The 24,410-nt window shown below is 40.3% G+C and overlaps 1 protein-coding gene across 2 annotated transcripts in view; it reads right to left on the bottom strand.

The window, feature by feature from the left end:
* Nucleotides 1-24,410, bottom strand: part of HECW1 (HECT, C2 and WW domain containing E3 ubiquitin protein ligase 1) — a gene marked incomplete at its 3' end in the record, with an annotated part of 445,939 nt that overhangs the window by 158,058 nt on the left and 263,471 nt on the right. For both annotated transcript variants that reach the window (XM_080701622.1, XM_080701623.1), the window contains exons 5-6: nt 9,604-9,679; nt 5,083-5,252 (exon numbers count right to left, since the gene is read on the bottom strand). In XM_080701622.1, coding sequence (XP_080557748.1) covers nt 5,083-5,252; nt 9,604-9,679 — 246 coding nt within the window. The remainder of the gene's footprint in view (nt 1-5,082; nt 5,253-9,603; nt 9,680-24,410) is intronic.

The raw sequence follows: 24,410 nt of genomic DNA, 5'->3' as shown, positions 1-24,410 counted from the left end.
TAATATGTATTTATTTTATCTTTCTCTTCTCATTTTAAAATTCTGATAGGAATTATAAATTTTCTAAGACTGAACATGTTTTAATCAACAAAAGAATGTTTCAAGCTTGAACTTACCTACATTGAAAAAAATTTAATGCAACATTAAGTGTCAAAGTAAATTTAGCATTTAAATGATACATTAAAGGGAAATCTTGCAATTTCAATGATTTCTTCTCAATATCCTTCTTAGATTAGCCAGTAAATAGAAGGAGTGAGGCAGTTTGATTATCACTTCCTGTCTTGCATAGAAACTTGTGTGAATCCTGTAGGAGCAGAGAATCTGTTCATTCACTAAGGTGCAACAAGAGACCCAGGAGCCCGAATTGGATTTGATGTGTGGAGTAAGGGACCCGCACTGGGTGTGTGTGACTGCAGTAAGCCACGCCCAGCTGCTGTCATTGGTCCACACAGAGTCCAACCACAGGCCCTGTTACACAGGACCCTGGGTGTTCACGGGCAGCCTCTGCCCAAGCTGCTCTTTAGCCTGCAACTTTCCTTCCACTTCCAAGAGCATCTCATTGCCCTTCTAGAGCAAACCTAGCAGCCCATCCTCTGTGAAACCTCTCAGGAGCATGGCGCTCTCCCCTTCGTGTACCACAGCATTAGATTGTCTCTTTCCACTAACCTGAGAGGGCTGTTCTATCCCCCATCTTTGTATCGTCCAGTGGCTTCTATTATAGAGCAGATAGTCAGCAAACATTTCTTAAATAAAACGAGGTGGGTGGGTGATGATTACTTTATCTTATTTAAGCCTATAGATATTCTTCCAGAATTTATTCACAACCAACTACAAACACAATAACAACAAAAAAACTGGTCAACAGTGCTTCTGAAGGCAAACTGCCTGGTTTAATTTCTGGTTTTACTATTTATCAGATGTGACTTTGGGAAAATTACTTAACTTCTTTGTACTTTTGTTTCCTCACTTTTAAATCAGGATGATAGTAGTATCCTATCTTCTAGGATTGTTGTGAGTTGATTTTATGAAATGTTTAGAACATTGTTTGGCATAGTAAGCCCTCTATGATCTCATATTAGTGGGTTTTAGGAACTAGAGACATCAGGATAAATTAGATGTGATTTCCTTCCCTGAGAAATTAAAAATCTTGTGGAGAAAATAGAGATGCAAATACAAACCAAGCCCGCCGACGCGATGGTGGCATCTAGACATGAAAGCACTCTCCCCCGCAGCCTGGGTGGAAGAGGCAAGAAATGGCCTTGAGGGAAGGCCTTTTGCATGAAGGTTGGTAGGTGGGTTAGTTATAAAAAAGATACAAAGACAAGATGCATGCAGGGCCATGGCCATGTGGAAGCACAGGGCACTGGGAAAGCAGGCACAGAGAGGCCTAGGCCTGGGGCCAGAGGTGCAGGGCTGTGCGCTGACATGATAGACCAGTTCACTCAACACCCAAGTCTGACCACCTGCACCCCTGCCTGCCCTGCCCGGGTCAGGAAAGGGAAGGTCTGCCACCCAGGTCAGGTTAAACAACAGGCAGGGGGTATTTGCTTTCCTTCTAGAATAAAAATGCATAGCCTTGCAGGCAGAGAATGCTTCTTTGGTCCTTTTGCTTTCTTCCTGCCCGGAGCGTGGGCTTGTAGCTTTAAAACAGGAGGATGAGGCCACCTGCTTAGGATGGTGCGGTGGGTAATCCCACCAGCTGGGTCCCTGGTGGCTACCCAGCAGCTGCACTGCTTGGATCGCCACTCTCTGGACTCCTTGTTTGTGACACCTTCAGAGCCGGCCAGCTTTCCTTTGCGTCCCTAGCCACACACTGGTAAGCAGAGCCTGACTGGAGACGGCCTCGAATGCTCTGCAGAGGAGCTCTGACACTGACATTTGCCCACCGGGGGCTGAGGCATACTTGGAAGTACAGCTTTGCAGCTGCGCAGACTTTATAGTTCAGATCCCAGTCTGGCCAGTTACTAGCTGTTTAACCTGAGAAGTCGCTATCCTCAACCTGAGCCTTAATGGGGAGACGTGTGGCGAGACCTCTCTTAGAACAGTGACTGCATTGCAGCACACTGGGTGGGGTGGATGAGGCCCAGGGTGGAGGTCCAGGGGAGCAGAGGTTAGTGCCCTGACAGAGCCAAAGATTTCAGAGTTCAAGTGGATTCTAGTTGATGTTTTTAGCCCCGAACCATTCTGATAGTGTAAAATTTACAAACGTTGTCCAATACTTATAGCATCTTTATGATTAAATGTCTTAGGTCACTTGAGTTTTGCTTTTTTAAAAAAATATATGGTATAAGTTCCCGTAGCATCTTGTATTAGCCCCAGGCACGCAGAAGAAGGAATCTAGAGATAATTGGTGAGAATACCAATGAATGAAGGAAAAAATGATTTAAGGTTGACAATTTCATGCTGGCGATACTGTGTTTTATTTTTAATTTTTTTTTTTTTTTGGTGGTACCGGGGTTCCTGGAAGCCCTCCTTCCTCCGGGCTACACTCCCAGACCTATTTTATATTTTTGAAACAGGGTCTCTTACGCCAGCGCGGCTGGCTTCGAACCTGCGCCATCCTCCTGTCTCCGCCTCCCAAGCGCGGGGATTACAAGTGTGCGCCACCACGCCCGGCGTTATTTTTAATTTTTTGATACTAGCGATTGAACCCAGATACATAAATAACATCCGTGCTACACCCCAGCCTTATTTTATTTCTCATTTTTGAACAGAATCTTGCTACATTACTGAGAGTCTCCCTAAGTTGCTGAGGCTGGCCTCAAACTTGTGATCCTCCTGTCTCAGCCTCCCAAGTACTGGGGTTACACCACACCTAACTCCCATCAGTATTTTAGAATCTATTGATAACAAAAGTTAGTAGGAAGTTTAAGTACAACTCTATTTCCGCTATGTCCACTTCAGAGCTCTAGCGAAGCTCTTCTGTGAAGTCCAGGAGATAGGCAATTAAGCTTAGAGAGGAGTCAGCATAACTGAAGAAACAACGATGTCACCATAGTTCACGATAGCCTAATTATAGTACAAATCAGTATTATAGCCACTATGGAGGTCAGTGTGGAGATTCCACAAAAGACTAGGAATGGAACCACCATATGACCCAGCTATAGGGCTCCTCAGTATTTTCCCCAAAGAATTAAAGTCAGAATACTATAGTGATACATGTATATTCATTCATTCTTTTTTTGTGTGTGACCCCGGGGATGGAACCCAGGGGGCATTCTACCTCCGAGCTACACCCCCAGCCCTATTTTTTTTTATTCTTTATTTTGAAACAGGGTCTCACCGAGTTGCAAAAGGCCTCACTTAAGTAGCCGAGGCTGTCCGCGAACCGTGATCCTCCTATCTCAGCCTCCCAAATACTGGAATTACAAGCGTGCACCACCACGCCCGGCCTGTATATCCATTCTTATAGCGGCACAATTCACAATAGTCAAATTACAAAACCAACTAAGGTGTCTGACAACAGAAAAATGAATAAAGAAAATGTGGTATATACACGCACAATAGGATTTTACACAGTCATAAAGAACAAAATTATGGCATTTGCAGAAAAATGAGTGGGACTAGAGAATACTATGTTCAGTGAGGTCAGCCAGCCTCAGAGAGTCAAGGGTGATATATTTTCTGTCACATGTAAAAGCTAGAAAGAAAGGAGGAGACAAAGGGAACTTCAGATAAATGAGGAGAAAGACCAGTAGAACAGTGGAAGGGAGGGGAAAGGAGGCTGGAGGAACCATGCTCGTGTCTGAAGGTATCACTGCCAACCTCACTAACCTGTATGCGGAGGGCGCAGGGGCGGCCTGGAGGAAACATTGCCAGCTGATGATGACAGTGATAAGACTATCACTGAATCTCAGTAATGACAACGCACCAATAAAATTGAATAAAAAAGAGACGAAGTGAGTCTGCTCCAAATATCTAAATTTTCTTGTCAGGGCATGTGAAGTTCTACCTTGGAGATGGTGTTTTGATTGAGAAAAGAAGGAATCCTGTTCAAAGCAAGGGCTTGGGAGGGAGCACATCTCCACTAACAACAGGCAGATGAGGATAATCCCAGCAACGACTGAGGATTACTGGTCTCTCCAATTTGCACAGCTACTGCCTGGCTCGGCTGGGAGTCGAGCCTGCCTTTGTGCGACACGCCCTGCACTGGACCGCATCCACTGGCACCGGAGCCTCCCTGCTCCTCTGCTTACCACTCAAGCTAAAGCCTGCGAGTCAGGCAGCCAAATGGCTGGGACAGTCTGCACGCTATCCAGGAGAGGACTTAGGTCAAGCCTGAGGTGCGACTCGGTAACTCCTGGCAGGCAGAGGAGATGCGTTCTGAAGTGGAGAAAGGCCTGTATTTGTCAAAACAAGCCATTCAACACTCCAACAAGCTGCTCTGCACTGTGGGGACCACCGAGATGAACAAATGACAAGGTTTCACACCTATTTAAATCATTCAATATGATATGCATCCCAATCAGAAATGTCCCAGGACTCATTGATTTAGCAGTCCCAGGAACTTGATAGTTTTATGGCCTCTGGAGCTAGTTCAGAGGCTACATTTACAACTTGGCATTCTTGCTCGAGAGCTGTAGAGAAACTGAAACATTCAGCTGAGCACAGTTTTCTTTATTTTTCCTTTTTCTTTTTGGTGGTACTGGGGTTCCTGGAAGCCCTTCTACCTCCGGGCTACACTCCCAGACCTATTTTTACAGTTTTATTTGGAAACAGGGTCTCCTAAACCAGCGCGCGCGGCTGGCTTCGAACCTGCGCGATCCTCCTGTCTCCGCCTCCCAAGCGCGGGGATTACAAGCGTGCGCCACCACGCCCGGCATGAGCACAGTTTTCTGCCTTAGAGCAGCTATAACCAGAGGCTGGCCGGTGCTGTCCTGACCGACTTGAACATGAGCCCTAAGAGCTGCAACCCACAGAGAACACGGCTGCCTCCCATGGCCAAGAGTCTCAGAGCCTTCATCCATCTTTGGTTTAGCACCAGAGCCGGGGGCCCAGGAGAGGAGAGGGGACCGTGTGGGCTGGTTATGGCTGGGCATTTCGCTTGTCCCTTAAGCTCCTTTCGGGGCTCCGGGCACTCACCTCGGCTTGCCAGATGGGGTTCACAGTGTTGCCTATGATCTTGGATCTTCTCTCCTGGCCGTGGTGCGGAAGGGCGGGGAAGATGCTGTGCTTCCCGGGCTGAATGGAAATCTTCAGATAAGGGTCTGGGTTGAAAAACATCCCTTTCTTCAACCCCATGGCCTGGAAATCTATAAAGTAAAAGATACCATAATTTAAGTATGTTTTAGTGTGGCTAATTATTACATCAGGCCTTATATGAAAAAAGTCAACATAAAAGGTGGAAAAAACTCCAATCTTTTGAGTATTTTCCATTTCTTTACAAATATGAAAGGATATGTCTATTTGGAAACACATCCAAACATATTTGGAAAACTGGCTGCCATATGCTGTGGAATATTTGGTTCCATATATAGAGTGCATATGTTGGCATGTGTTCATTGAGTTTTGGTGAGAAATTCTGGTGGCAACTCAATGCAACTAGCATTGTGCTCACTCTGTTTTCCATGTGAGGATCACTGACCTTTTTTGGACTAGATTTCTTGTGCTCCGCAGGCAGGTTAAGACAAGGTACCAAGGATCACCTTAGGATAGGGGGTTTAGGATAGACACAGAGGGAGGAAATTCAACTTTGGAAATTCTATGGGAGTGAGACACAAAATTCCCTTACAAGGTAGAGACATGAGAAAAACAACCGGTGCCATTTCCTGCTAAATGTGAAAGTTACTGGTAAGGAGACATAAAGAGAAAGGAGAGGGTTAAAAAAAAAAGCAAAGAGCACAGACGTGGAAGAAAGAAAAAAGAAAACATGGCTTCCACGGAGCTACGCTCTTAGTGGTGCGAAGGGTTTTGAGAATCTATGCTGTCAAGAAGGGTAGGGTGCCAGGTGTGGTGGCAACGCTTGTAATCCCAGCATTTGGGAGGCTGAGACAGGAGGCTCTGGGCTTGTGGGCAGCCTCAGCTACTTAGGGAGCCCTTCACACCTCAGTGAGACCCTGTTTCAGAAATGGAAAAGACTAAGAAATAGGGCTGGATATATAGCTCGGAGATACAATGCCCCTAAATACCATCCCCAGTAACACACACACACACACACACACACACACACACACACACACACACCAAAAAACAAAAACAAAAAAACAAACAAAACAAAAACAAAAACAAAAACAAAAAAAAGAAGGGCAGGGCATTGAAAGTTGAGCTTTTTTTTAAATGTATCTATCATCTATCTGTCTGTCTATCATCTTATCATCTATATCTATTTTTTTTTGTGGTACTGGAGATGAAACCCAGGGGCATTCTACCTCCATGATATACTCCCAGCCCTATTTTTTCTTTTTATTTTGAAACAAGTTCTCACTAAGTTGCAAAGGGCCTCACTAAGTAGTTGAGGCTGGCTGTGAACCTGTGATCCTCCTGTCTCAGCCTCTCAAGTACTGGGAACTATTTTATTTAATTGAAGATGTTCAATTGCATACAGTTTTGGAGAGAGAGAGAGAGAGAGAGAGAGAGAGAGAGAGAGAGAGAGAGAGAGAGAGAGCGCGCGCGCACAAATACACAAGACTGTGATGATGCTTTACAGTTGTTCAGGATAATTTAAAATCCCTTTATATTCATTGAAAGTGAATTCATGATGTCAGTAAATATAATATAATGTGTTTTATTACTGAAGTATCTTCCAAACAAAATTATTCTCATTTATTTACAAGTGAGGCAATCTGAGGTAAAGATATACAGAATCAGTGATTCTTAATCATGGTATAAGATGTGAGTTGTTTAAATAATTTATTGTGGATGAAAAAGTTTTGGTGTTTGCGTATTTACTTAAAAGTTATACTGACTTAACCCAAAGTTTTGTCCATAATGAAATTATCCGTACTCTCTTGCATTATGATATACTGCCAGGAGAGGAAAACAGGGCAGAAAGTAAAAACATCATAGAAATTTGCAAAGTCCATGGTATATTCACAGAAGTGCATGGAGAAAGAAATGAACAATAGCAGCCTGAGACAGCTTGCCTTGGGAGGTCCGTGGCTAGTGTCTGTGAGTTTGGGTTTTGGGAGGGTTCCCATTTCTTGAGAATTGATGAGTGGCCCACGCTGCCTAAACGGTTTGTATGAACGACGTGGCTTATGAGCACTGCTTCCTTTACGGGACTCTGTAATTTCAGCTTGTGCTAATCAGAAGGTGTCCGCGTGATTAACACACCCATCCCCAGTAGAAACTGTGGGTGCTGAGTCTCTGATAAGCTTCTGTGGTAGACAGCATCCCACACACAGCGTTGCAGCCCATGCTGGGGAATTGAGCGTGTCCTTCAGCCCAGATGTCTACTATGCCTGTATATGAACTTATTCTTTTTAAATTGAGAGTTGTCTGGGTATTTGTATCTTTATATATAGTTTTTTTCCCTAGTACCTGATGACCTTCTTTAATTTAATGACTCAAAATTTTCTTCAGCTCAGGAAGTTTTGTATTATTTTTTCTCTTTATGTGTTCTGATGTCTTCATAAAATATGCTGTTTTTGTATCGCCTCTGTATGTGTTGTCCATCTTTTTCTCCCTTTTATCTTTTTCCTGTTCTGCCTTCAATTTATGCATTTTAGAAGAGACCCTCAAATAAGTTCACCATATCACTGATTCTGATATTGAGTGCTAGTTGTGTTCTACTGCTTTATAAACCACTTTTAATTATACGATTGTACTTTTGAGGATTCTTTTTAAATCTCTCCTTGAACACAGTAGACATAATAATGGCTCCACCGAGCTGTTCTCATCCTAATCCTTTGGATTTCTAGGTGGGCCTGATGTAATCACAAGGGTCCTTATAAGATGGGAGCAGGAAGGGCAGAGTGAGGAGAAGGCAATGTTGTGGCAGAGCAAACGAGAGTGATGGAGCAGTGAGCCAAAGATTGCCGGAAGCTTCTACAAACCGAAAGAGGCAAGGGTGGATTTGTACTGGAGCCCACGAAGCACAGCCTTACTGCACCTTGATTGTAGCCTTGCAATATTTTTTTCTGGACTTCTGACCTCCAGAATGGTAAGAATCCATTTATATTCTTTAAGCCACTAAGTTTGTGGTAGGTTGTTATAGCAGCAGTAGCAGACACATACATTTAGCTTTCTAAGTTTTTATTTTTCCTAGCTTTGAAGAACTCTCTTGTCATCTTTTCCCATTTTAGATTTGTTACTTAGTATGTCCTATATTTTCCCATACTTTATTGATGTTACAAGCAGATGAGTGATCAACATTTTATTTTTCTTCAATATGTGTCTGTCACTAGGATATTGAGAGTCTCGCTAAGTTGTTGAGGATGACCTCAAATCTGTGATCCTCCTGTTTCAGCCTCCCAAGTAACGGAGTTATAGGCCTCTGTCACCATGCCTAGCTGTATTGTGTCTTCTTTAAGACCATTTAGGTTAAATGGAGTGTGTGAAGCCCTGAGCTTTGTATATAATTTTGGCAAGAGCAGCTAGCTCAGTGCCTCTTTTAAACTTCGTTTGCAGTCCTGGGGATAGAACTCAGGGGCATTCTACCTCCGAGCTACACCCCAACCCTATTTTTTATTCTTTATTTTGAAACAGGGTCTCACTGAGTTGCAGAGGACCTCACTAAGTAGCTGAGGCCGGCCGTGAACCACGATCCTCCTGTCTCAGCCTCCTAAGTGCGCCACCACGCCTGACCTCTTTTAAACTTTTAATTTTGAAATATTTACATAGAAGTTCTAAATATAGTACAAAGATTTCCTTCATATACTTTACGTAGCTGGCCCTATAATTAATAATTAATGTATTACCGAACTATAGTACATTTACAAAAAGTAAAAAGTTAGCTGACTCTTAACTATTAACTAAAATACTATAAAATAAATTAATAGACTTTATTTGGAGTTCACTGTTTTTTCCCATGAATGCACTTTTTTTTTTTGGTGGTACTGGGAATGGAACCCAGAGGCTTTCTACCTCTGGGCTATACTCCCAGACCTATTTTATATTTTATTTGGAAACAGGGTCTCACTAAGTTGCTGAGAGCCTCACTAAGTAGCTGAGGCTGGCTTCGAACTTGTGCGATCCTCCTGTCTCAGCCTCCCAAGTGCAGGGATTACAAGCGTGCGCCACCACGCCTGGGTATGAATGTACTTTTTTGAGCTGCTGGGTATTTATCTGTTTACCAGTTGGGCTCTACTGGAAGTTTCATTTAGGAAAAGGGCTGGATTTTATCTCTCTTCCCAGGCTCTCCTCAGGCTTCTCTTTGTGAACTCTCAGTTACTGGCACTTGGTCCTGGAGGTAAAGCAGAAGAGTAGCTTTCCTTCCTACCATCTCAAAGTACTTTCACACACTTAATGAATTCTCCATTATCCTTATTAGGTCAAAGGGGAGGGTTTGAGAAGATTTTTTTTTTCTTTATGGATGAGGAAATTGAGGCACAGAAAGGTTGAGTAACTTGTGACTTGTAGGTAATGGATAACTGAGATGGTCCTCCCATTCTTGGTTAACATTTTTTACTTTCTCCGCAAGGCCTCTAGGTGAGGGACACATACCTGAGAGAGAAAAGCTGATGAGCCTCCGACTTCCTTGCCCTTGGACACTATCATCAGAGCCAATACTTTTAAAGATCTGCAAGAAGAAGGAAAATGGGAGACAAGCAAAACAGGCATTGAAATGGATACTCACACTCGGGCACAAACACGCTAAATCACAGATATTCCTACAGGAAAGAAAGAGAGCACTGCTGTGAGTTTATTGTACAACTATTGATTAAAGCAAGCTTCTAGAAACCCGATGCTTGTCCTAGTGAATGGGGGATCTGCTAGTGGGAGTGAGGGGTACTTTTCAGAGAATTGGAAATCAACAAACATAATTACTATAATATTACAGGCCCTTTGTAACTACTTATGTAAACAATGCCTTTTCAGATTCAAATTTTCAGGAAGCATCTATTAAGGCAGGGCCTCAGGCAGTAGAATGATAGGTCAATAGATGTTTACTACTATAATTATAATGTGTTTCCATTTAGCAAAGTGTGGTGTTAAACTGCTGTATCTCCACTTACTATTATTATTTAGGAATTTCCAGGAAACTGTTCATTAGGGAGGAGCATGAACATGGCATTAAGAAGCTTCTCTGAAGTCTGTCACATTGAATTAATTGCCTTCCTTGGAAATATCAGAACACAATTGTTACATGGGCAATCTACAGTGTAGCAGGTATTTGCAAATCAGGTTGCTGAAATGTTTTATTTTTCATCATTGCTTGATATGTTATTTGGCTAATCAAAACAGCTGGAGTCCTTGCTTCCATTCTCTTATAGGAATCTTTTTTTCAGAAATGCTTTTAATTATTTATTCCAAGCCTGAATGAACTCTTCCTAGTTGCCTTTGAATTTATTGTATATTTTCAGAAAATAAGTTTAAAAATTTGAGTATCAAGTAAATTCACTCAGTGTGTACTTTTTAGAAGACAATCAGTACTGTAAGAAGGGAAAAATAGAAAATTCAATAAGCTTTTGTTCAAAGTCCCTTTATAGATCGTATGGGCTTATGCTTTTCTTTTCCAAGTATTCTTGCCAGCATAATAGTTGTAATTGGATATTCCCACCAACGTCCTGGGTCTAATGACTGAGCTCACAGCTTCAGGTCTGGGAATGTGTAGGAAGGGATTTTTAGTCTACGTCCTTCAGCTAAAGCAGGTGTCCTGGGGAGACTACGAGCCTGTGGGAAAAGCTTAGTAGGTTCAAGTGTGAGGTGTCTCTTAGGGGTGTTGGGCTGCTCAGCAGAGGGAACCAAAGTGGGTAACATATGGAAGTGAGGTAGGAGAGAAGAAATAAAAACTCGGTGGAAAGGAGACAAGGAAAGACAAAGATGTATAACTTTAAGTTTAGGTTCTGCATACATTTCCAGGCCTGTCACTCCCCAAACGAGTCTCTCTCTGTGGCCTGTTAATCCCAAATTTCTGAAAAATCTGTAAATGTACCTTTGCCCACTAATAAATTGGCCTAGTAATAAATAGATTAAATAAAGTGAGGAGGACATTTAAGAAGCCTATAGTTTATGGGACTTTCCAGCTTCCCTATTGATCAGATAATGGATCCCACATCAGCTAAAGGGTTCCGAGAACAGCCAGACCAACATAAGCCATCTTGAAATCATCATACTGGTATCATCCCCATATACCTCTGCATACCTACCTCTTACCAAATTTCCTTTAAAAGAAGAGCCAAGAACCCCCAAAACATGTCTATCACTCTGGAAATGGCTCTCATTCTCCCTGGAATGTGTATTCCTTGCTCTCCTAAAAAAATGTTGTACCTCTACTGACACATGGTGACATTCTTTTCCTTAGCATCTATCTTCATTCTTCCATAACATATATCGAGGATTCTGCTAGTCCTGAATTGAGGATCCCTCCCTGCCCCGGGGCTTCTTGGGACCCACTTCCAGAAATTGCTTTTCTCCCTTGACAGAGTAGGTCTTGGCAGGAAGCCAAGATAAGAACTTGTCAAGCTTTTTTGAGAAGCTAGAGACTCTCAGAAGTTTAGGGCAGAGGACTTAGGAACAGAAAGGTTAAAAGAAACCATCTGTGAAAGGAACAGAAACAAAACAGGTTAGTAAGATACAGGCTGAAGTTTCCTTGACCAGACAAGGAAACTTCAGCCTCCTTTTGCAGCCCAAGTTCAGTACAACCAGTGTAAACAAATCCCAAGAGTAATAAAAGAGGGAAAGGTGAGGGAGGCAGAAAAAGTGGCACCAGGAGATTGAAGAGCCACCAACCTGCAAGATAGAGATTCAAAGGAGGGACTGAAAACACGGCCACAGACAAAGATACTGGGTCCCCAGGACCCAATTCGGCCAATCACAAAAGAGCAGATGAGGAGCCACAGGAAGCGATACAAGCTCATCTCCCAAGAACTTCAGTGGGTCCTCTCTTTCAGGCACTCCTCCCCACTGTGTGCGAGGGGGCTTTCTATTTCATATCTTCCCTTGGCTTAAAATAAACTTTAATACCCCTATGCCTACCCTTTTATGATCTGTTAACTTGATTCTTCAAATTTTATGAGACCAAGAACCCAGTAAGAGAAAACCTGCATTATTTTGGTTTATCTCTATCTCTTAGAATCTCTTTTGATTATAAAGTACCAGAGTATGACATGAATGATCGTGTCAAGTTAGGACACCGGCTGGCCTCAAAGCCTTACCCTCTTGGGAAGCCTGTTTTGTTCTAATTTGCTTGTTCTTCTCTTGATTGGTTTTAAATTCCTTACTGTTATGGACTTTTCTTCTTTTTCAAACTCTTGCCTGGGTAAAGGTGGTGGGAGACCTGGGAAAGATGGCTATGCCCCCTTGCAATGCTCTACCAGGGACAGCTATAATCAACTGTTAAGGTCTCTGAGTTCTAATTCTAGTTTAAAAATGCCCACACCTAGCTTGTCTCCTTTATAGAATATAAATTCCTTGAAAAAACAACAAAAACTGTAATTCCAACAGAACCCCATGGAATTATAAACTTAGAGGGTGTGGGTTCCTATTTATGTTTTTTAATGTGTGAGATTAAACTGCATATCTCATTCTGGGCTAAAATGAACTTAAACATGCAATGATAACAAAAGACAGTACATTTATTCATTTTTTAAAAAGTACAATATTTTGATTTTTCATGTTTAAATATTCATTTGCTGGCAATTCAAGGTATTTACAAAGAAGGTTTATTATCTTTTTGTCTTTTGAATAAAAAATGGGGGAAGAATAGGTAAAGGGTGATTAATAGGTTGATTAATTAAGTTACAATTAGAATAAAAAGTTCTGATATGCTTTTGTCCAATAGGGTGACTATAGATAAAGATAAGGCACTATATCTTAAAAAGGTAGAAAAAAGGACTGCATGTTTTTGCTTTAGGAGAAATGAGAAACTGGGTGTGGTGGCACACACTTATAATCCCAGCATTTGGGAGGCAGAAACTGGAGGATTGTGGTTTGTGGACAGCCTCAGCTACTTAGTGAATCCCTCTGCAGCTCAGTGAGACCTTGTGTCAAAATAAAGAATATAGGGCTGGGGGTGTATCTTAGAGGTATAATGCCCCTGGGTTCTGTCCCCATTACCTCAAAAAAAAAAAAAAAAAAGAAATAAGAAATGTCTGAGGAGAGATATTTAATATATTATACACAATATATGCAAATATTGAAATATCATAGGGTACTCCATAAATATGTTAAGATTTTATGTTTATGTGTATCAGTTAAGATTATTTAAAAATAAAAGACAAGATTGTGGCCAGAAAAAAAGGCACTATATTTTTCAGAAGGTACTAAGCTCAGAGGGAAATCATACATCATTTAAAACGTCATAAATTCGTCCGGGCGTGGTGGCACATGCTTGTAATCCCCGTGCTTGGGAGGCAGAGACAGGAGGCTCCCACAGGTTCGAAGCCAGCTTTGCTGGCTTAAGAGACCCTGTTTCCAAATAAAAATATAAAAATAGGTCTGGGAGTGTAGCCCGGAGGTAAAAGGGTTTCCAGGAATCCCAGTACCACCAAAAAACCCAAAACAAACAAACAAACAAACAAACAAACACTTCATAAATTCTACCAAAATTCTTGGCTTTTAATTAATTTTATTTACCAAATCATCTAAACACTAGTGTAATGATAAATAAACAGAAGCAAAAGAAGTCATGATAAACATTTTCCAGGAAGTGAAAGTATTTGTCCAGGTTGGAAGGGTTTGACATCTGGCCTTTGTGTTGAAGATGAAGTGCAGAGGTTCGAGGTTGAGATGTATGTTGTACTCAGACTCTCTACTACAGTTTGTTGACTGAGAAAATGATGCAGAGACTCAGCCAAAATAGTTTTTCCCTATAATAATCTGAGGGGAGCATCAGAGACAAGGGGATATTGTTTGCCTCGTCAAGGCGAGACACATCCCCTTCCCTCTGGGGCTGGTCCCATGTCAGGTTGCCTCTCTGTCTCAGAGGCAGCTCTGGCAGCTCCACATAAATGTTTTCACAACAAAGCCTACTCGGCAAATGGTTTAACAGATTCCATGCCAAGCCTGTTGATGGCATGCAATTGATGACTCTGTAGAGCATTGGCAAGAATTTTGGCGTTGAATTAAGGGGCTTTGGGGTTAACACAAATGCATCTCTCCTACTCTTATTCTTGTGGCTCTCTTTTTGAAAAGTGTTAAGTGTGAATTTGCACCTCTGTTGCAAACCCCACAAAATGCTCTCACAGGGAACTTCTGTTTCAGAAGTATGAAGACTCTAGCTCAGTTGACAGGGCTCCTTCTGCCTTTTCTCCCTACCACATTACTCAGATCCTATCTTTCCTTTACACAGTATCACTGCATGAATGATGAGGCTGTTTCTAAAAATACTCAGTGGTGTCTCATCACTCAGTCATATATGCACATTGGCCTACTTCTTCCATCTCCCAGCCTCCCAGAACTTTTCAGATGGGCACTCTTTCTCCTAGGGGAAGGCAGATAAGCCCAGGCATAAGGGTGTCTGCCCTAGAACATCAATTTTACTAAAAAAAAAAAAAGAAAATATTTTAATTTAAAAAATTAAACATACAGATACATAAAGTTAAGTGTAAAATATATGTGCATTTTATAAGTAAAGAGGGACATTTTAAAGAACTCTTTGAGTTGCAGTCCAGAATGCCTGAGCTTTGGGCTACTGCTTTTTTGTAAAAGCTGGAAACTCTCTTTGAAGTATACATGGTGTTTTCTATAGAAGCAGACAAAATTATGATCAATATTGATGTGGTTACTTCATTTATATACCCAGGATTTTTCTGAAATAATTACAGAATTTTTTCTCTTTCACAAAGGAGTGAAGTGTAAAGAAATGATCAAAACATGATTCTTTTATATTTTGTAGACAACATTAGATTTGTGAAGGAAGGACAGATAATGGATCTCTGGATTAGGCTAGTCAATTCTAAGAATGTCACTAAGAGATGTATGGGGAAATTAGTAGAAGATAGGGTTACTTCAAAACCTGTTCATTCTAGCACATTGCCAGTCTCTAGTGAACAAGGCTATTTTTCAGCTTTGCTATATGGTGGACATCTCTCCTGGAAGAATCTTTATGTCTTGCTTCATGTAGGTAAAGACAGGTTAAATGACCATTTTGAAAAGTAAAGTCCCTCAAGTGATTGCAACTTAAAATAATCAACATACCAGTTTTATTTTTTTGTGGCAGTGGCAATTGAACCCAGGGGCATGCTACCTCTGAGATACATCCCTAGCCCTATTTTACTTTTATTTTGAAACAGGGTCTCACTAAGTTGATGACAGTCTCACTACTTGCTGAGACTGTTCTTAAACCTGTGATCCTCATGTCTCAGCCTTCCAAGTACTGGGATTACAAATGTGCACCACCTTGCCTGTCTCAGTTTGACATTTTGAGATGACACATCTTTAACTCCTTCAATACATGAAGTATTATTCAGCCATAAAAAGGATGAAATTCTGTAATTTGCAATAACATTGATGGGAACATATTATGTTAAGTGAAATGAGTCAGGCACAGAAAAGATAGACACTACATATTCTCATATGTGGAACTAAATATGATCATAAAGAAGTAGAGAGTTGAATAGTAATTTCCAGAACCTACGACAGGTGTACTGAGGGAGAAAAATGGGGACAGAATGGTTAATGGGTGCAGGAGTAGAGTTGGATAGGAAGAATAACTTTTAATGTCAAAGTAGGAGAACTGTGGTTGATAACAATTAATTTAATATTTTATTTTTTAATTTTTATTTTGGTGGTACCGGGGGTAGAACCCAGAGGCTTTCTACCTCCAAGCTATACTCCCAGTCCTATTTTATATTTTATTTGGAAACAGGGTCTCACTAAGTTACTGAGAGTCTCACTAAGTAGCTGAGGCTGGCTTTGAACCTGTGTACTCCTCCTATCTCAGCCTCCCAAGCAAAGGGATTACAAGCATGCGCCACCATGCCTGGCTAATTTAATATTTTAAAATAGCCCACATTCTAAAATCCAGGAGGGCTTAGAGTGTCTATATACATACATCTACATATATAATATGTTATTCCAAGCCCCGAAAGCAAAGAAACTACAAAATCCCTGATTTATTCCAAGCCCTACAAGAAAATAACTTATACAAAGATTATTATATCCAGAAAAGATACTGTTCATAATCAATGGAAAAAAATGTCTTCCAAGAGAAGTAGAAACTAAAATAATTCATGACTACTAAGCTAGCACTAGAGAAACACTTAAAAAAATAATGCATACACACACACACACACACACACACACACACACACTCACACATGCTTCAGAAGGGACAAAATCCATTAGAGGAGCAACTAAGTGAAGGAGAACTAATACCTAATCAGATAGAAAAAATAACCCCAAATGACAGAAAATAAAAATCACCTCTCTATAATAACACTGAATATAAATGCTCTTAACTTCCTAATCAAAATACATGGACTGGCAAAGTGGATTAATATCAAATTCCAACTATGTGCTGCTTGCAGGGACTCATACGCAAAGATAATAACAGGATAAAGGAAAGTATATATTCCATGGAAATGAAGATTGAAAACAAGTAGGAGTGGTTACTCTCATATCCCACAAAGCAGAATTAAGCCAAAACCTATCAGAAGAGAAAGAAAAAAGGTCACCTTTTGCTGATAAAAGGGATAATCCAATAAGAAGATATGATAGTAAACATGTATACCCCAAATAGGCACACTCACTTACTTAAAAAACATTGCTTGACATTAAGATTCAGATAGACTCCAATACAATAATACAGGAAAACCCCAATACATCTCTCTCACCACGACATTAGTCATCCAGACAAAAGATCATTAACAACTCTTCAGATCTAAGTAATACTAAAAGCCAAAAGGACCTAACATCTGAATTCACATTCTTCTCTCATGGAACCTTCTCCAAAACAGATCACATTCTAGACCACAAAGCAAGTATTAGTAAATTAAATTATTTTTTATAATACCTTGCATTTCTCAGATCATAGTGAGTTGAAATTAGAAATCAACAGTAAGAATATGCAGAGGAATTACATTAATACATGGAGATTGAACAATATACTATTGAATGAGGCTGGCACATAGAAGATATAAGGGAAGAGACTTAAAAATTCCTAGAATCAAATAGTGATGATTTGGATTGATAATGGAGAGAGAGAGAGAGAGAGAGAGAGAGAGAGAGAGAGAGAGAGAGAGAGAGAGAGAGGATCCAAATTACTAAAATAAGAGATGAAAGAGGAGATATCAACACAGACAATACTGAAATCCAGAGGATCATTAGAAACCATTTTGCAACCTGGTGTGGTAAAACATGCCTGTAATCCAGTACTTGGAAAGGTGAGATAGGAGGATCAAAGTTTCAAGATCAGCCTTAGCAACTTAGTGAGACTCTCAGCCACTTCCACTTAGTGAGACCCTGCTTCAAAGTATAAATAAAAAGGGCTGGGGGTGTAGTTCAGAGGTAGAATGTTCCTGGGTTCAATAACAGTGATACACACACACACACACACACACACACACACACACACACAAAATTATTTTGAGAACTTGTATAACAATGAACTGGATTAGCTAGAAAAAAAATGACAAATTTCTAGACATATACAACATACATAGATTGAACTAAGAGGATACAGAAGCTTGAAATAGACCAATAACTAGCAAAGAAATTGAAGCAGCAATAAATAATCTTCTAACAAAGAAACGCCCAGGACCAGATGGCGTCTCAGTTGAATTCTGTAAGAATTTTAAAGAAGCACTAAGCCCAATGATCCTCACATTATTCCATGAAAAAGAGAGATGGAATGCTCCCAAACTCATACTATGAAGTCAATGTGATCCTGATTCCAAAACCAAATAAAGATACCTCAAGGAAAGAAAATTATAGACCTTTTTATTATAAATATAATTATAAACATCCTTGATGAGCACAGATGCAAAAATTCTCAAATACTAGCAATTCACATTCAAAGTCACATCAAGGAAGATTGTGCACCATGACCAAGGTGGTTTCATTCCAGGGCTATTTCAATGTATGCAAATCAATAAATATACTCCATCACATAGATCACGTGGGTTATCTCAATAGATGCAGAAAACGTATCTGGCAAAATCCAACACGAATTTATGTTAAATACACTTAATAAATTAGAGATTAAAATGTACATCATAAAGGCAATGTATGAAATTCAAAGCCAATATCAGACTAGATGGAGAAAAACGGAAAGTATTTCCTCTAAAATCAGAAACAAAGCAAGGATGTCCACTACTGTCACTCCTACAGTACTTGAAATCTAGTCAGAGCAATAAGGCAAGAGAAGGAAATAAAAGGGATACAGAGAGGGAAAGAAAAACTGAAATGATCTCTTTGTAGATGATGTGGTCCTATACTTAGAAGATCCAAACAATTCAACCTGAAGCCTTCTATAGCTGCTGAATTTGGAAAAGTCACCAGAAACTAAATCAACTTACAAATATTAATAGCTTTTCTATACAACAACCATGAATTTACTGAAAAAGAAATCCAGAAAACAATTCCTTTCACCATAGCCTCAAACAAAACCAAAACAAAACAAACAAAAAACAAAATAAAAAACATTAAGGAATAAATCTAACTGAGGAAGTAAAAGACCTCTACAATAAAAATTATAGAACATTAAAGGAAGAAATTGAAGACCTCAGAAAACTGAAAGACCTCACAAGTTCTTAGAGAGGCAGAATAAATAGTGTCAAAATGGCCACACTACCAAAAGTTCTCTTCAGATTCAGTACAATCCCTAGCAAAATACCAATGTCATTATTCATGAAGCTGGAAAAAATAGTCTTAAAATTTGTTTTGAAGAACAGACGACTCAGACTAGCCAAAGTAATTCTGAGCAATAGGAATAACTCTGGAGGTATCACAACATCTGATTTCAAACTATTTTACAGAGCTATTTAAAAAAAAGCGTGGTATTGGCAATCAAAAACAAAACAACCTCCCCTAAAAAAGGTAGATATTAAGCTCTTGCTTAGAGGCAGCAATTCATTATTTTTGGAGCTTTCTGTATATTGTCCAAATACACATTTAGCTTCTCTATACTATACTGATATTGTGATCTATTTTGCAATCAGAGATCTTGAGTAGTCCCACAGAGACTATGAATTTGCTCACAAACATCCTGAGACCTCTGTTTCCCTACTCGGGCTTCCATGAGGTGAGCAGCTTTGTTTCAGCACATGTTCCCCACCACGACATTCTGACTCTCCATAAGCCCGCAGTGATGGGAAAAAGTGACCGTGGACTGACATCTCTGGAACAGCGAGCCAAAATAGATCTTTATTCATTTTAAATTGTTTCTCACAGAAATGTAAAGCTGACTAACACCAGGTAAGAGTGACAAAGGGCTCCAGGAGCAATGATGGATCATAGCACTATATGACAGAACCTTAGCTACGGAAGGAAGGAGATGGAAAAGTGTAGGTCATGCACTTAGGATCAAAAGACCTGAGAGGTAGGGAAGAGAAGTGCCAAGTTAGGAGACGATGGTCCAGGTGTGGTGGATTTGGAACTGAGAGTTTGGAAGTGATGTAGTTGTGAAGACCTACAGTAGAACCTATGGGAGTTGATGGCTGAGGGAGGGTGGTGGATATTAGGAAGCCATCAAAAATCACAGAAGAATTCTTTTCAAGCCCTATGTTATAGTAAGATTCTGGATAATAAAAATAGTGGTGCTAAAGTTTGGGTAACTGTTTCCCAAAGGCCTAGATAGTAAAATTTGGTTCTCAGCCTGTGGCCCTACTGGGAGGTGGAAGAACCTGAAAGAGGTGGGGCTTACTTCGAGGTCTTCTGGTCACTGGAGGTGTAACCTTAAAGGGGACAGTAGGTTCCCAGCTTCTTCCTCTTCCTCTTTTACATGTCCCAGCCATGAGGTAGACAGTTCTGCTACTCTACACACTTCTGCAGAGATGTGCTGACCCCTCTGCCAGAGGCCTGGGCACAATAGGTCTGCTCAACCATGGACCAACACCTCCAAAACTGAGCAAAAACAATCCTTTCCTATTTACACATTGATTACCACAAGTATTTTTTTTTCACAGTAATAAAGATCTAACTACAAAAGCCCACCAACTCTTGTCTATGATCTTATGGGATTAGATTTGTAGAGGACAGATCTTGAGACCCACAGCCCCAATTCTGGATGAGCTCTATATGGGTGAGCCTGATAGCCAGCAGCTATCACTACCCATTGTAGTTTTTTGGCATCCCTGGACACAGTTTGGGAAATATGGGGCAGTGGGTTATTTCTTTAATATTTAGTAATAAAAACTAAATGAATGAGGAACGTGCTAGTCCAATTTTAATTTGCACAACCTAGGTAAAAAAAAATGTGACAAATGAATTCATTTCTATATTTCCTTTTTCCCTGTATTATTCCAGAAAGGATTTTGGGAGTAAAAACTAAGTGTATGGAAGATTAAGGCAAAAATTGCCTATAAAACTGTTGATATTAGGTATCCCACTGACTGGAAAGAACTTTAAATGCACTTGGCCAGCAAGAAGGAGAGCAGGGGTTTAAATCCAGTTTTGTACGACTTCATTGTGCTCTTAAATTCTTACTCCTGTTATTCTAGCAGGGAGCTTGTGCTTGTGAAGGTGCTTTTACACACACACACACACACACACACACACACACACACACACACACACACACCCCATAAGCAACAACTATCCTTGTGGTCTACATTTGGGGTGGAGGTTGTCCATATTTTCTTTCTTGTTTGAAGTGAAGGGTTTCAACTATTTTTTTGGACACATATGAAGGACAACGGAGACTCTTCCTAAGGTAGGTTCTCTGGGAGATCCCTACCATAAACCCTGTGATTTTTTTCCAGGTTATAAGAAGCTCTTTGAAAAGTTAAGATTCTTCTGCTCTTGAATAAACTGATTTCTGGCAAGTCCCCCCTCTCTTCTCACTGGGCACACAGAAAAACAAAATCACCCTCATAATGGCTTCTTAAGTCCTCAATACAAATCAAACCTAACAGACATAGACATTTCTAGAAATGAGGGGTCTAGAAAGAAAAAGAAAAAGAATAGTAGTTCTTTTTTTTTTTTTTTCTTTCTGATACGGGGGATGGAACCCAGGAGCATTCTACCTTCAAGCTACACCCCCAGCCCTAGTTTTTTATTCTTTATCTTTAAACAGGGTCTCACTGAGCTGCAAAAGGCCTCACTAAGTAGCTGAGGCTGTACACAAACAGTGATCCTCCTGTCTCAGCCTCCCAAATGCTGGGAGTACAAGTGTGTGCCACCATGCCCGGTAATAGTTCTAAATAACTAGATTTTTGAAATATTGGGTTGATGTTGACAATTTTAAAACAAAAAAAGTTCTTTAAAACCTGAAGGTAACTGGGTGTTGTGGCACACACTTGTAATCTCAGTGCTTGGGAGGCTTGAGACAGGAGGATCGCAGGTTTGTGGTCAGCTTCAGGTACTTAGTGAGGCCTTCTGCAACTTAGTGAGATCCTGTTTAAAAATAAAGAATAAAATAATAGGCCTGAGAACACACACACACACACACACACACACACACACACACACACTGAAAGTGCAACATATCTACATACATTATTGTATACAATGCCAATAAAATTAATTAAGCTCCAATTAAACTCAAATAACTGTGTGTGTGTGTGTGTGTGTGTGTGTGTGTGTATGTGTGTGTAGTTACTAGGGATTGAATCCACGGGTTTTACCTCTGAGCCTTTAGTTAATTAATCAACTAATATATTTATTTATTTTTGTTATACTGGGGAGTGAACCTAGGGGCATCTTACCTCCAAGCTACACTCTTTAGGCCTTTTTATTTATTTTTTTATTTTGAAACAAAGTCTTTCTAAGTTGCTGAGTCTGCCCTCAGACCTGCAATTCTCTTGTCTTAGCCTTCCAAGTACAGGGAATCCTGGTGTGTGCTTCCACACCTCTCAAAGAACTCTTTAAAAGAGTGATTATCTGTTAGTTACTATGTCAAAGTATATATATGTATTTATTTATTTGACTGTATAAATAATTGTCCCATAAGCTGATCACTAAAGCTCACATTCTAAAGGCTTCTTCTGAAATGCAGTCATCTCTAACTTCTGATGGAGACGCTAGCATAAAAGTGATAGTTGCAGTCAAGAACATGGGCTAGGAAATTATTTACTGCCCTGGGGGAGATTTAAGAAAATGCCTGGGATTTTCATTGATCCTAGGACTGCTTAATAATTCTGACTTCCCTTTGGCTGAGCACAGAGAGGGGCCTTTATACTTGAGCAACATGCCTGAGGGCTTCATTAACTGAGGAATTTCTGCCATCTTAGCTAAAAATAACAGAACAAACCACACAGGAGAGAAAAAGTAATCTCTGTTCATTAAAATATACGAATTTGATTCTATTTTTGGGGGTTCTTTCTTGAATAACACCAGAGAAGACTCCTAAGAACGCTGGTTCGTCTCCCTGGTCAGCTACAGTATCTTAAATCTTCAGATAGCTTCATGGCTCAGTTCAGGAAGGAACTGGGATTTCATGATCTATCAGAACCCAAGATTAATTATTGTGAGGGGGTCGGTGACATTGTGGAGTGAGCAACAGACTCTTGAATAAGCACATTTTTACTCAGTCCTATTATTGTTTTGAAGTCAAGATATTAGTAGATCAGAATTAATCCAGTTGTTCATCAACCTCAATATCCCTTTCCTCATGGACTAGGAAAGGTGAAAAATAACTGATAATAGTTTGTCTTACCTTACAACTGTTTAATTAGGTTTGAAAATGTAGTTGGCATGAGAGAGGGGTCCTTTTGGGTTTGGGGGAGATAATCCTGGGCTGTCTTTTTTCTACCCTTTGACTCACCAGGGATTTAAATTACTTTTAGCAGATATGCAAAGTCCTTGGAAAGTAAGAATTTATATTCTTTCAAGACATTTTCCCTGAAGCAAAGTTTTTGTTTTCTTTTTAAAAACATTTTCCCCCAGAGTGGGATATTGGAGTTGTCCAGTTGAACACTGGAGTCTAGAATCAGAATCTATAGTTTGAAGTTAATTAGTGAAATGTTATCTAAAAGGGTCTTTATGGAGGACCCATTTAGAACTAAAAACCCAAGAAGTTTTCAGCCAGATGTTGTCCAAGTCAGTAACTTGGCCACTGTGTCAGGTGGCCATGTGATGGCTGGTGATCCTTCTCCTGGGATGCTTACTCTAAATGCTGCTAGCAGGTCAAAGATAATAAGTGGCCTTCATTTCTGCAAGTTCCTGAGGTTCACTGATGGTGGGCTTATGGATAATATTGTTATTTTTGTTTATATTTATTTAGAAGGATCATATACTATTTATGTATTTTGCAAATGTTAAAAGTGGTAACATCTAGTTGGGTGTGGTGGTGTACACTTGTAATCCCAGCATTTGGGAGGCTGAGGCAGGAGGATCACAGGATCTCAGCCAACTTCAATTACTTAGTGAGGCCCTCCGCAACTTAGTGAGACCCTGTTTCAAAATAAAGAATAAAAATAGGGCTGGGGGGTGTAGCTCACAGGTAGAATGACCCTGGGTTCTATTCCCAGTACTGAAAAAAAATGGTGACATCTTGTGTACTTATTTTGGTGCTAATTTTAACTTTAGAAGCTTCTAGTTTTAGATAGTTAAGTACCATAATGAATGAATATATATCTGGTTTATTTGATTGTGTGGAGATGATAAAGCTCATGTAAATAAAACTAAAATAAAGTTAAACACACACACACACACACACACACACACACACACACACTGCCGAGGCTGCAGCAGACAGCTGATATAGACTTTGTCAAGTCAGCCCAAGGAGACGGTGGGTTTCTGGTATGGTATGGACTGAATTGTGTCCCTCCATAGTTTATATGTTGAAGCTCTAACCTCTAATGAGACTATATTTGGAGATAGGGCCATTAAGTGGTTAATCTGGGCTAAGTGAGGGCAGATGGGAAGGGCTCTAAGCCAATGTGAATAGTGTCCTTGCCATAAGAGGGGGAAAGGTCACATGAGGACACAGAAAAGGAGGCGGCCATCTGCAAGCCAGAGAGGCCTCGCGAGAAAGCCCTTCAGACACCTTGACTTGCAGCCTCCGGAATGGTGAGGGAAGAAGGGTCTATTTAAGCCATGGGGGCCGAGGTATGTGTTATGGTGGCCCGAGCTCATGCTGGTCAGTCCTCCTAGGCATGAAATACAGAGCAGCTTACTGACATGACACAGTTTTAAAGATTTTCTAATGAATTTTATGGAATGCTTTTGACTATTAAAGCTAAAGTTTTTTTTGTTGTTGTTTA

This window comes from Muscardinus avellanarius (assembly GCF_963383645.1).
Source record: "Muscardinus avellanarius genome assembly, chromosome: 9".
NCBI classification, from domain to species: Eukaryota; Metazoa; Chordata; class Mammalia; order Rodentia; family Gliridae; genus Muscardinus; species Muscardinus avellanarius.
Note: the sequence above shows the minus strand (reverse complement) of the source record. Positions and strands in the feature narration are given on the sequence as shown.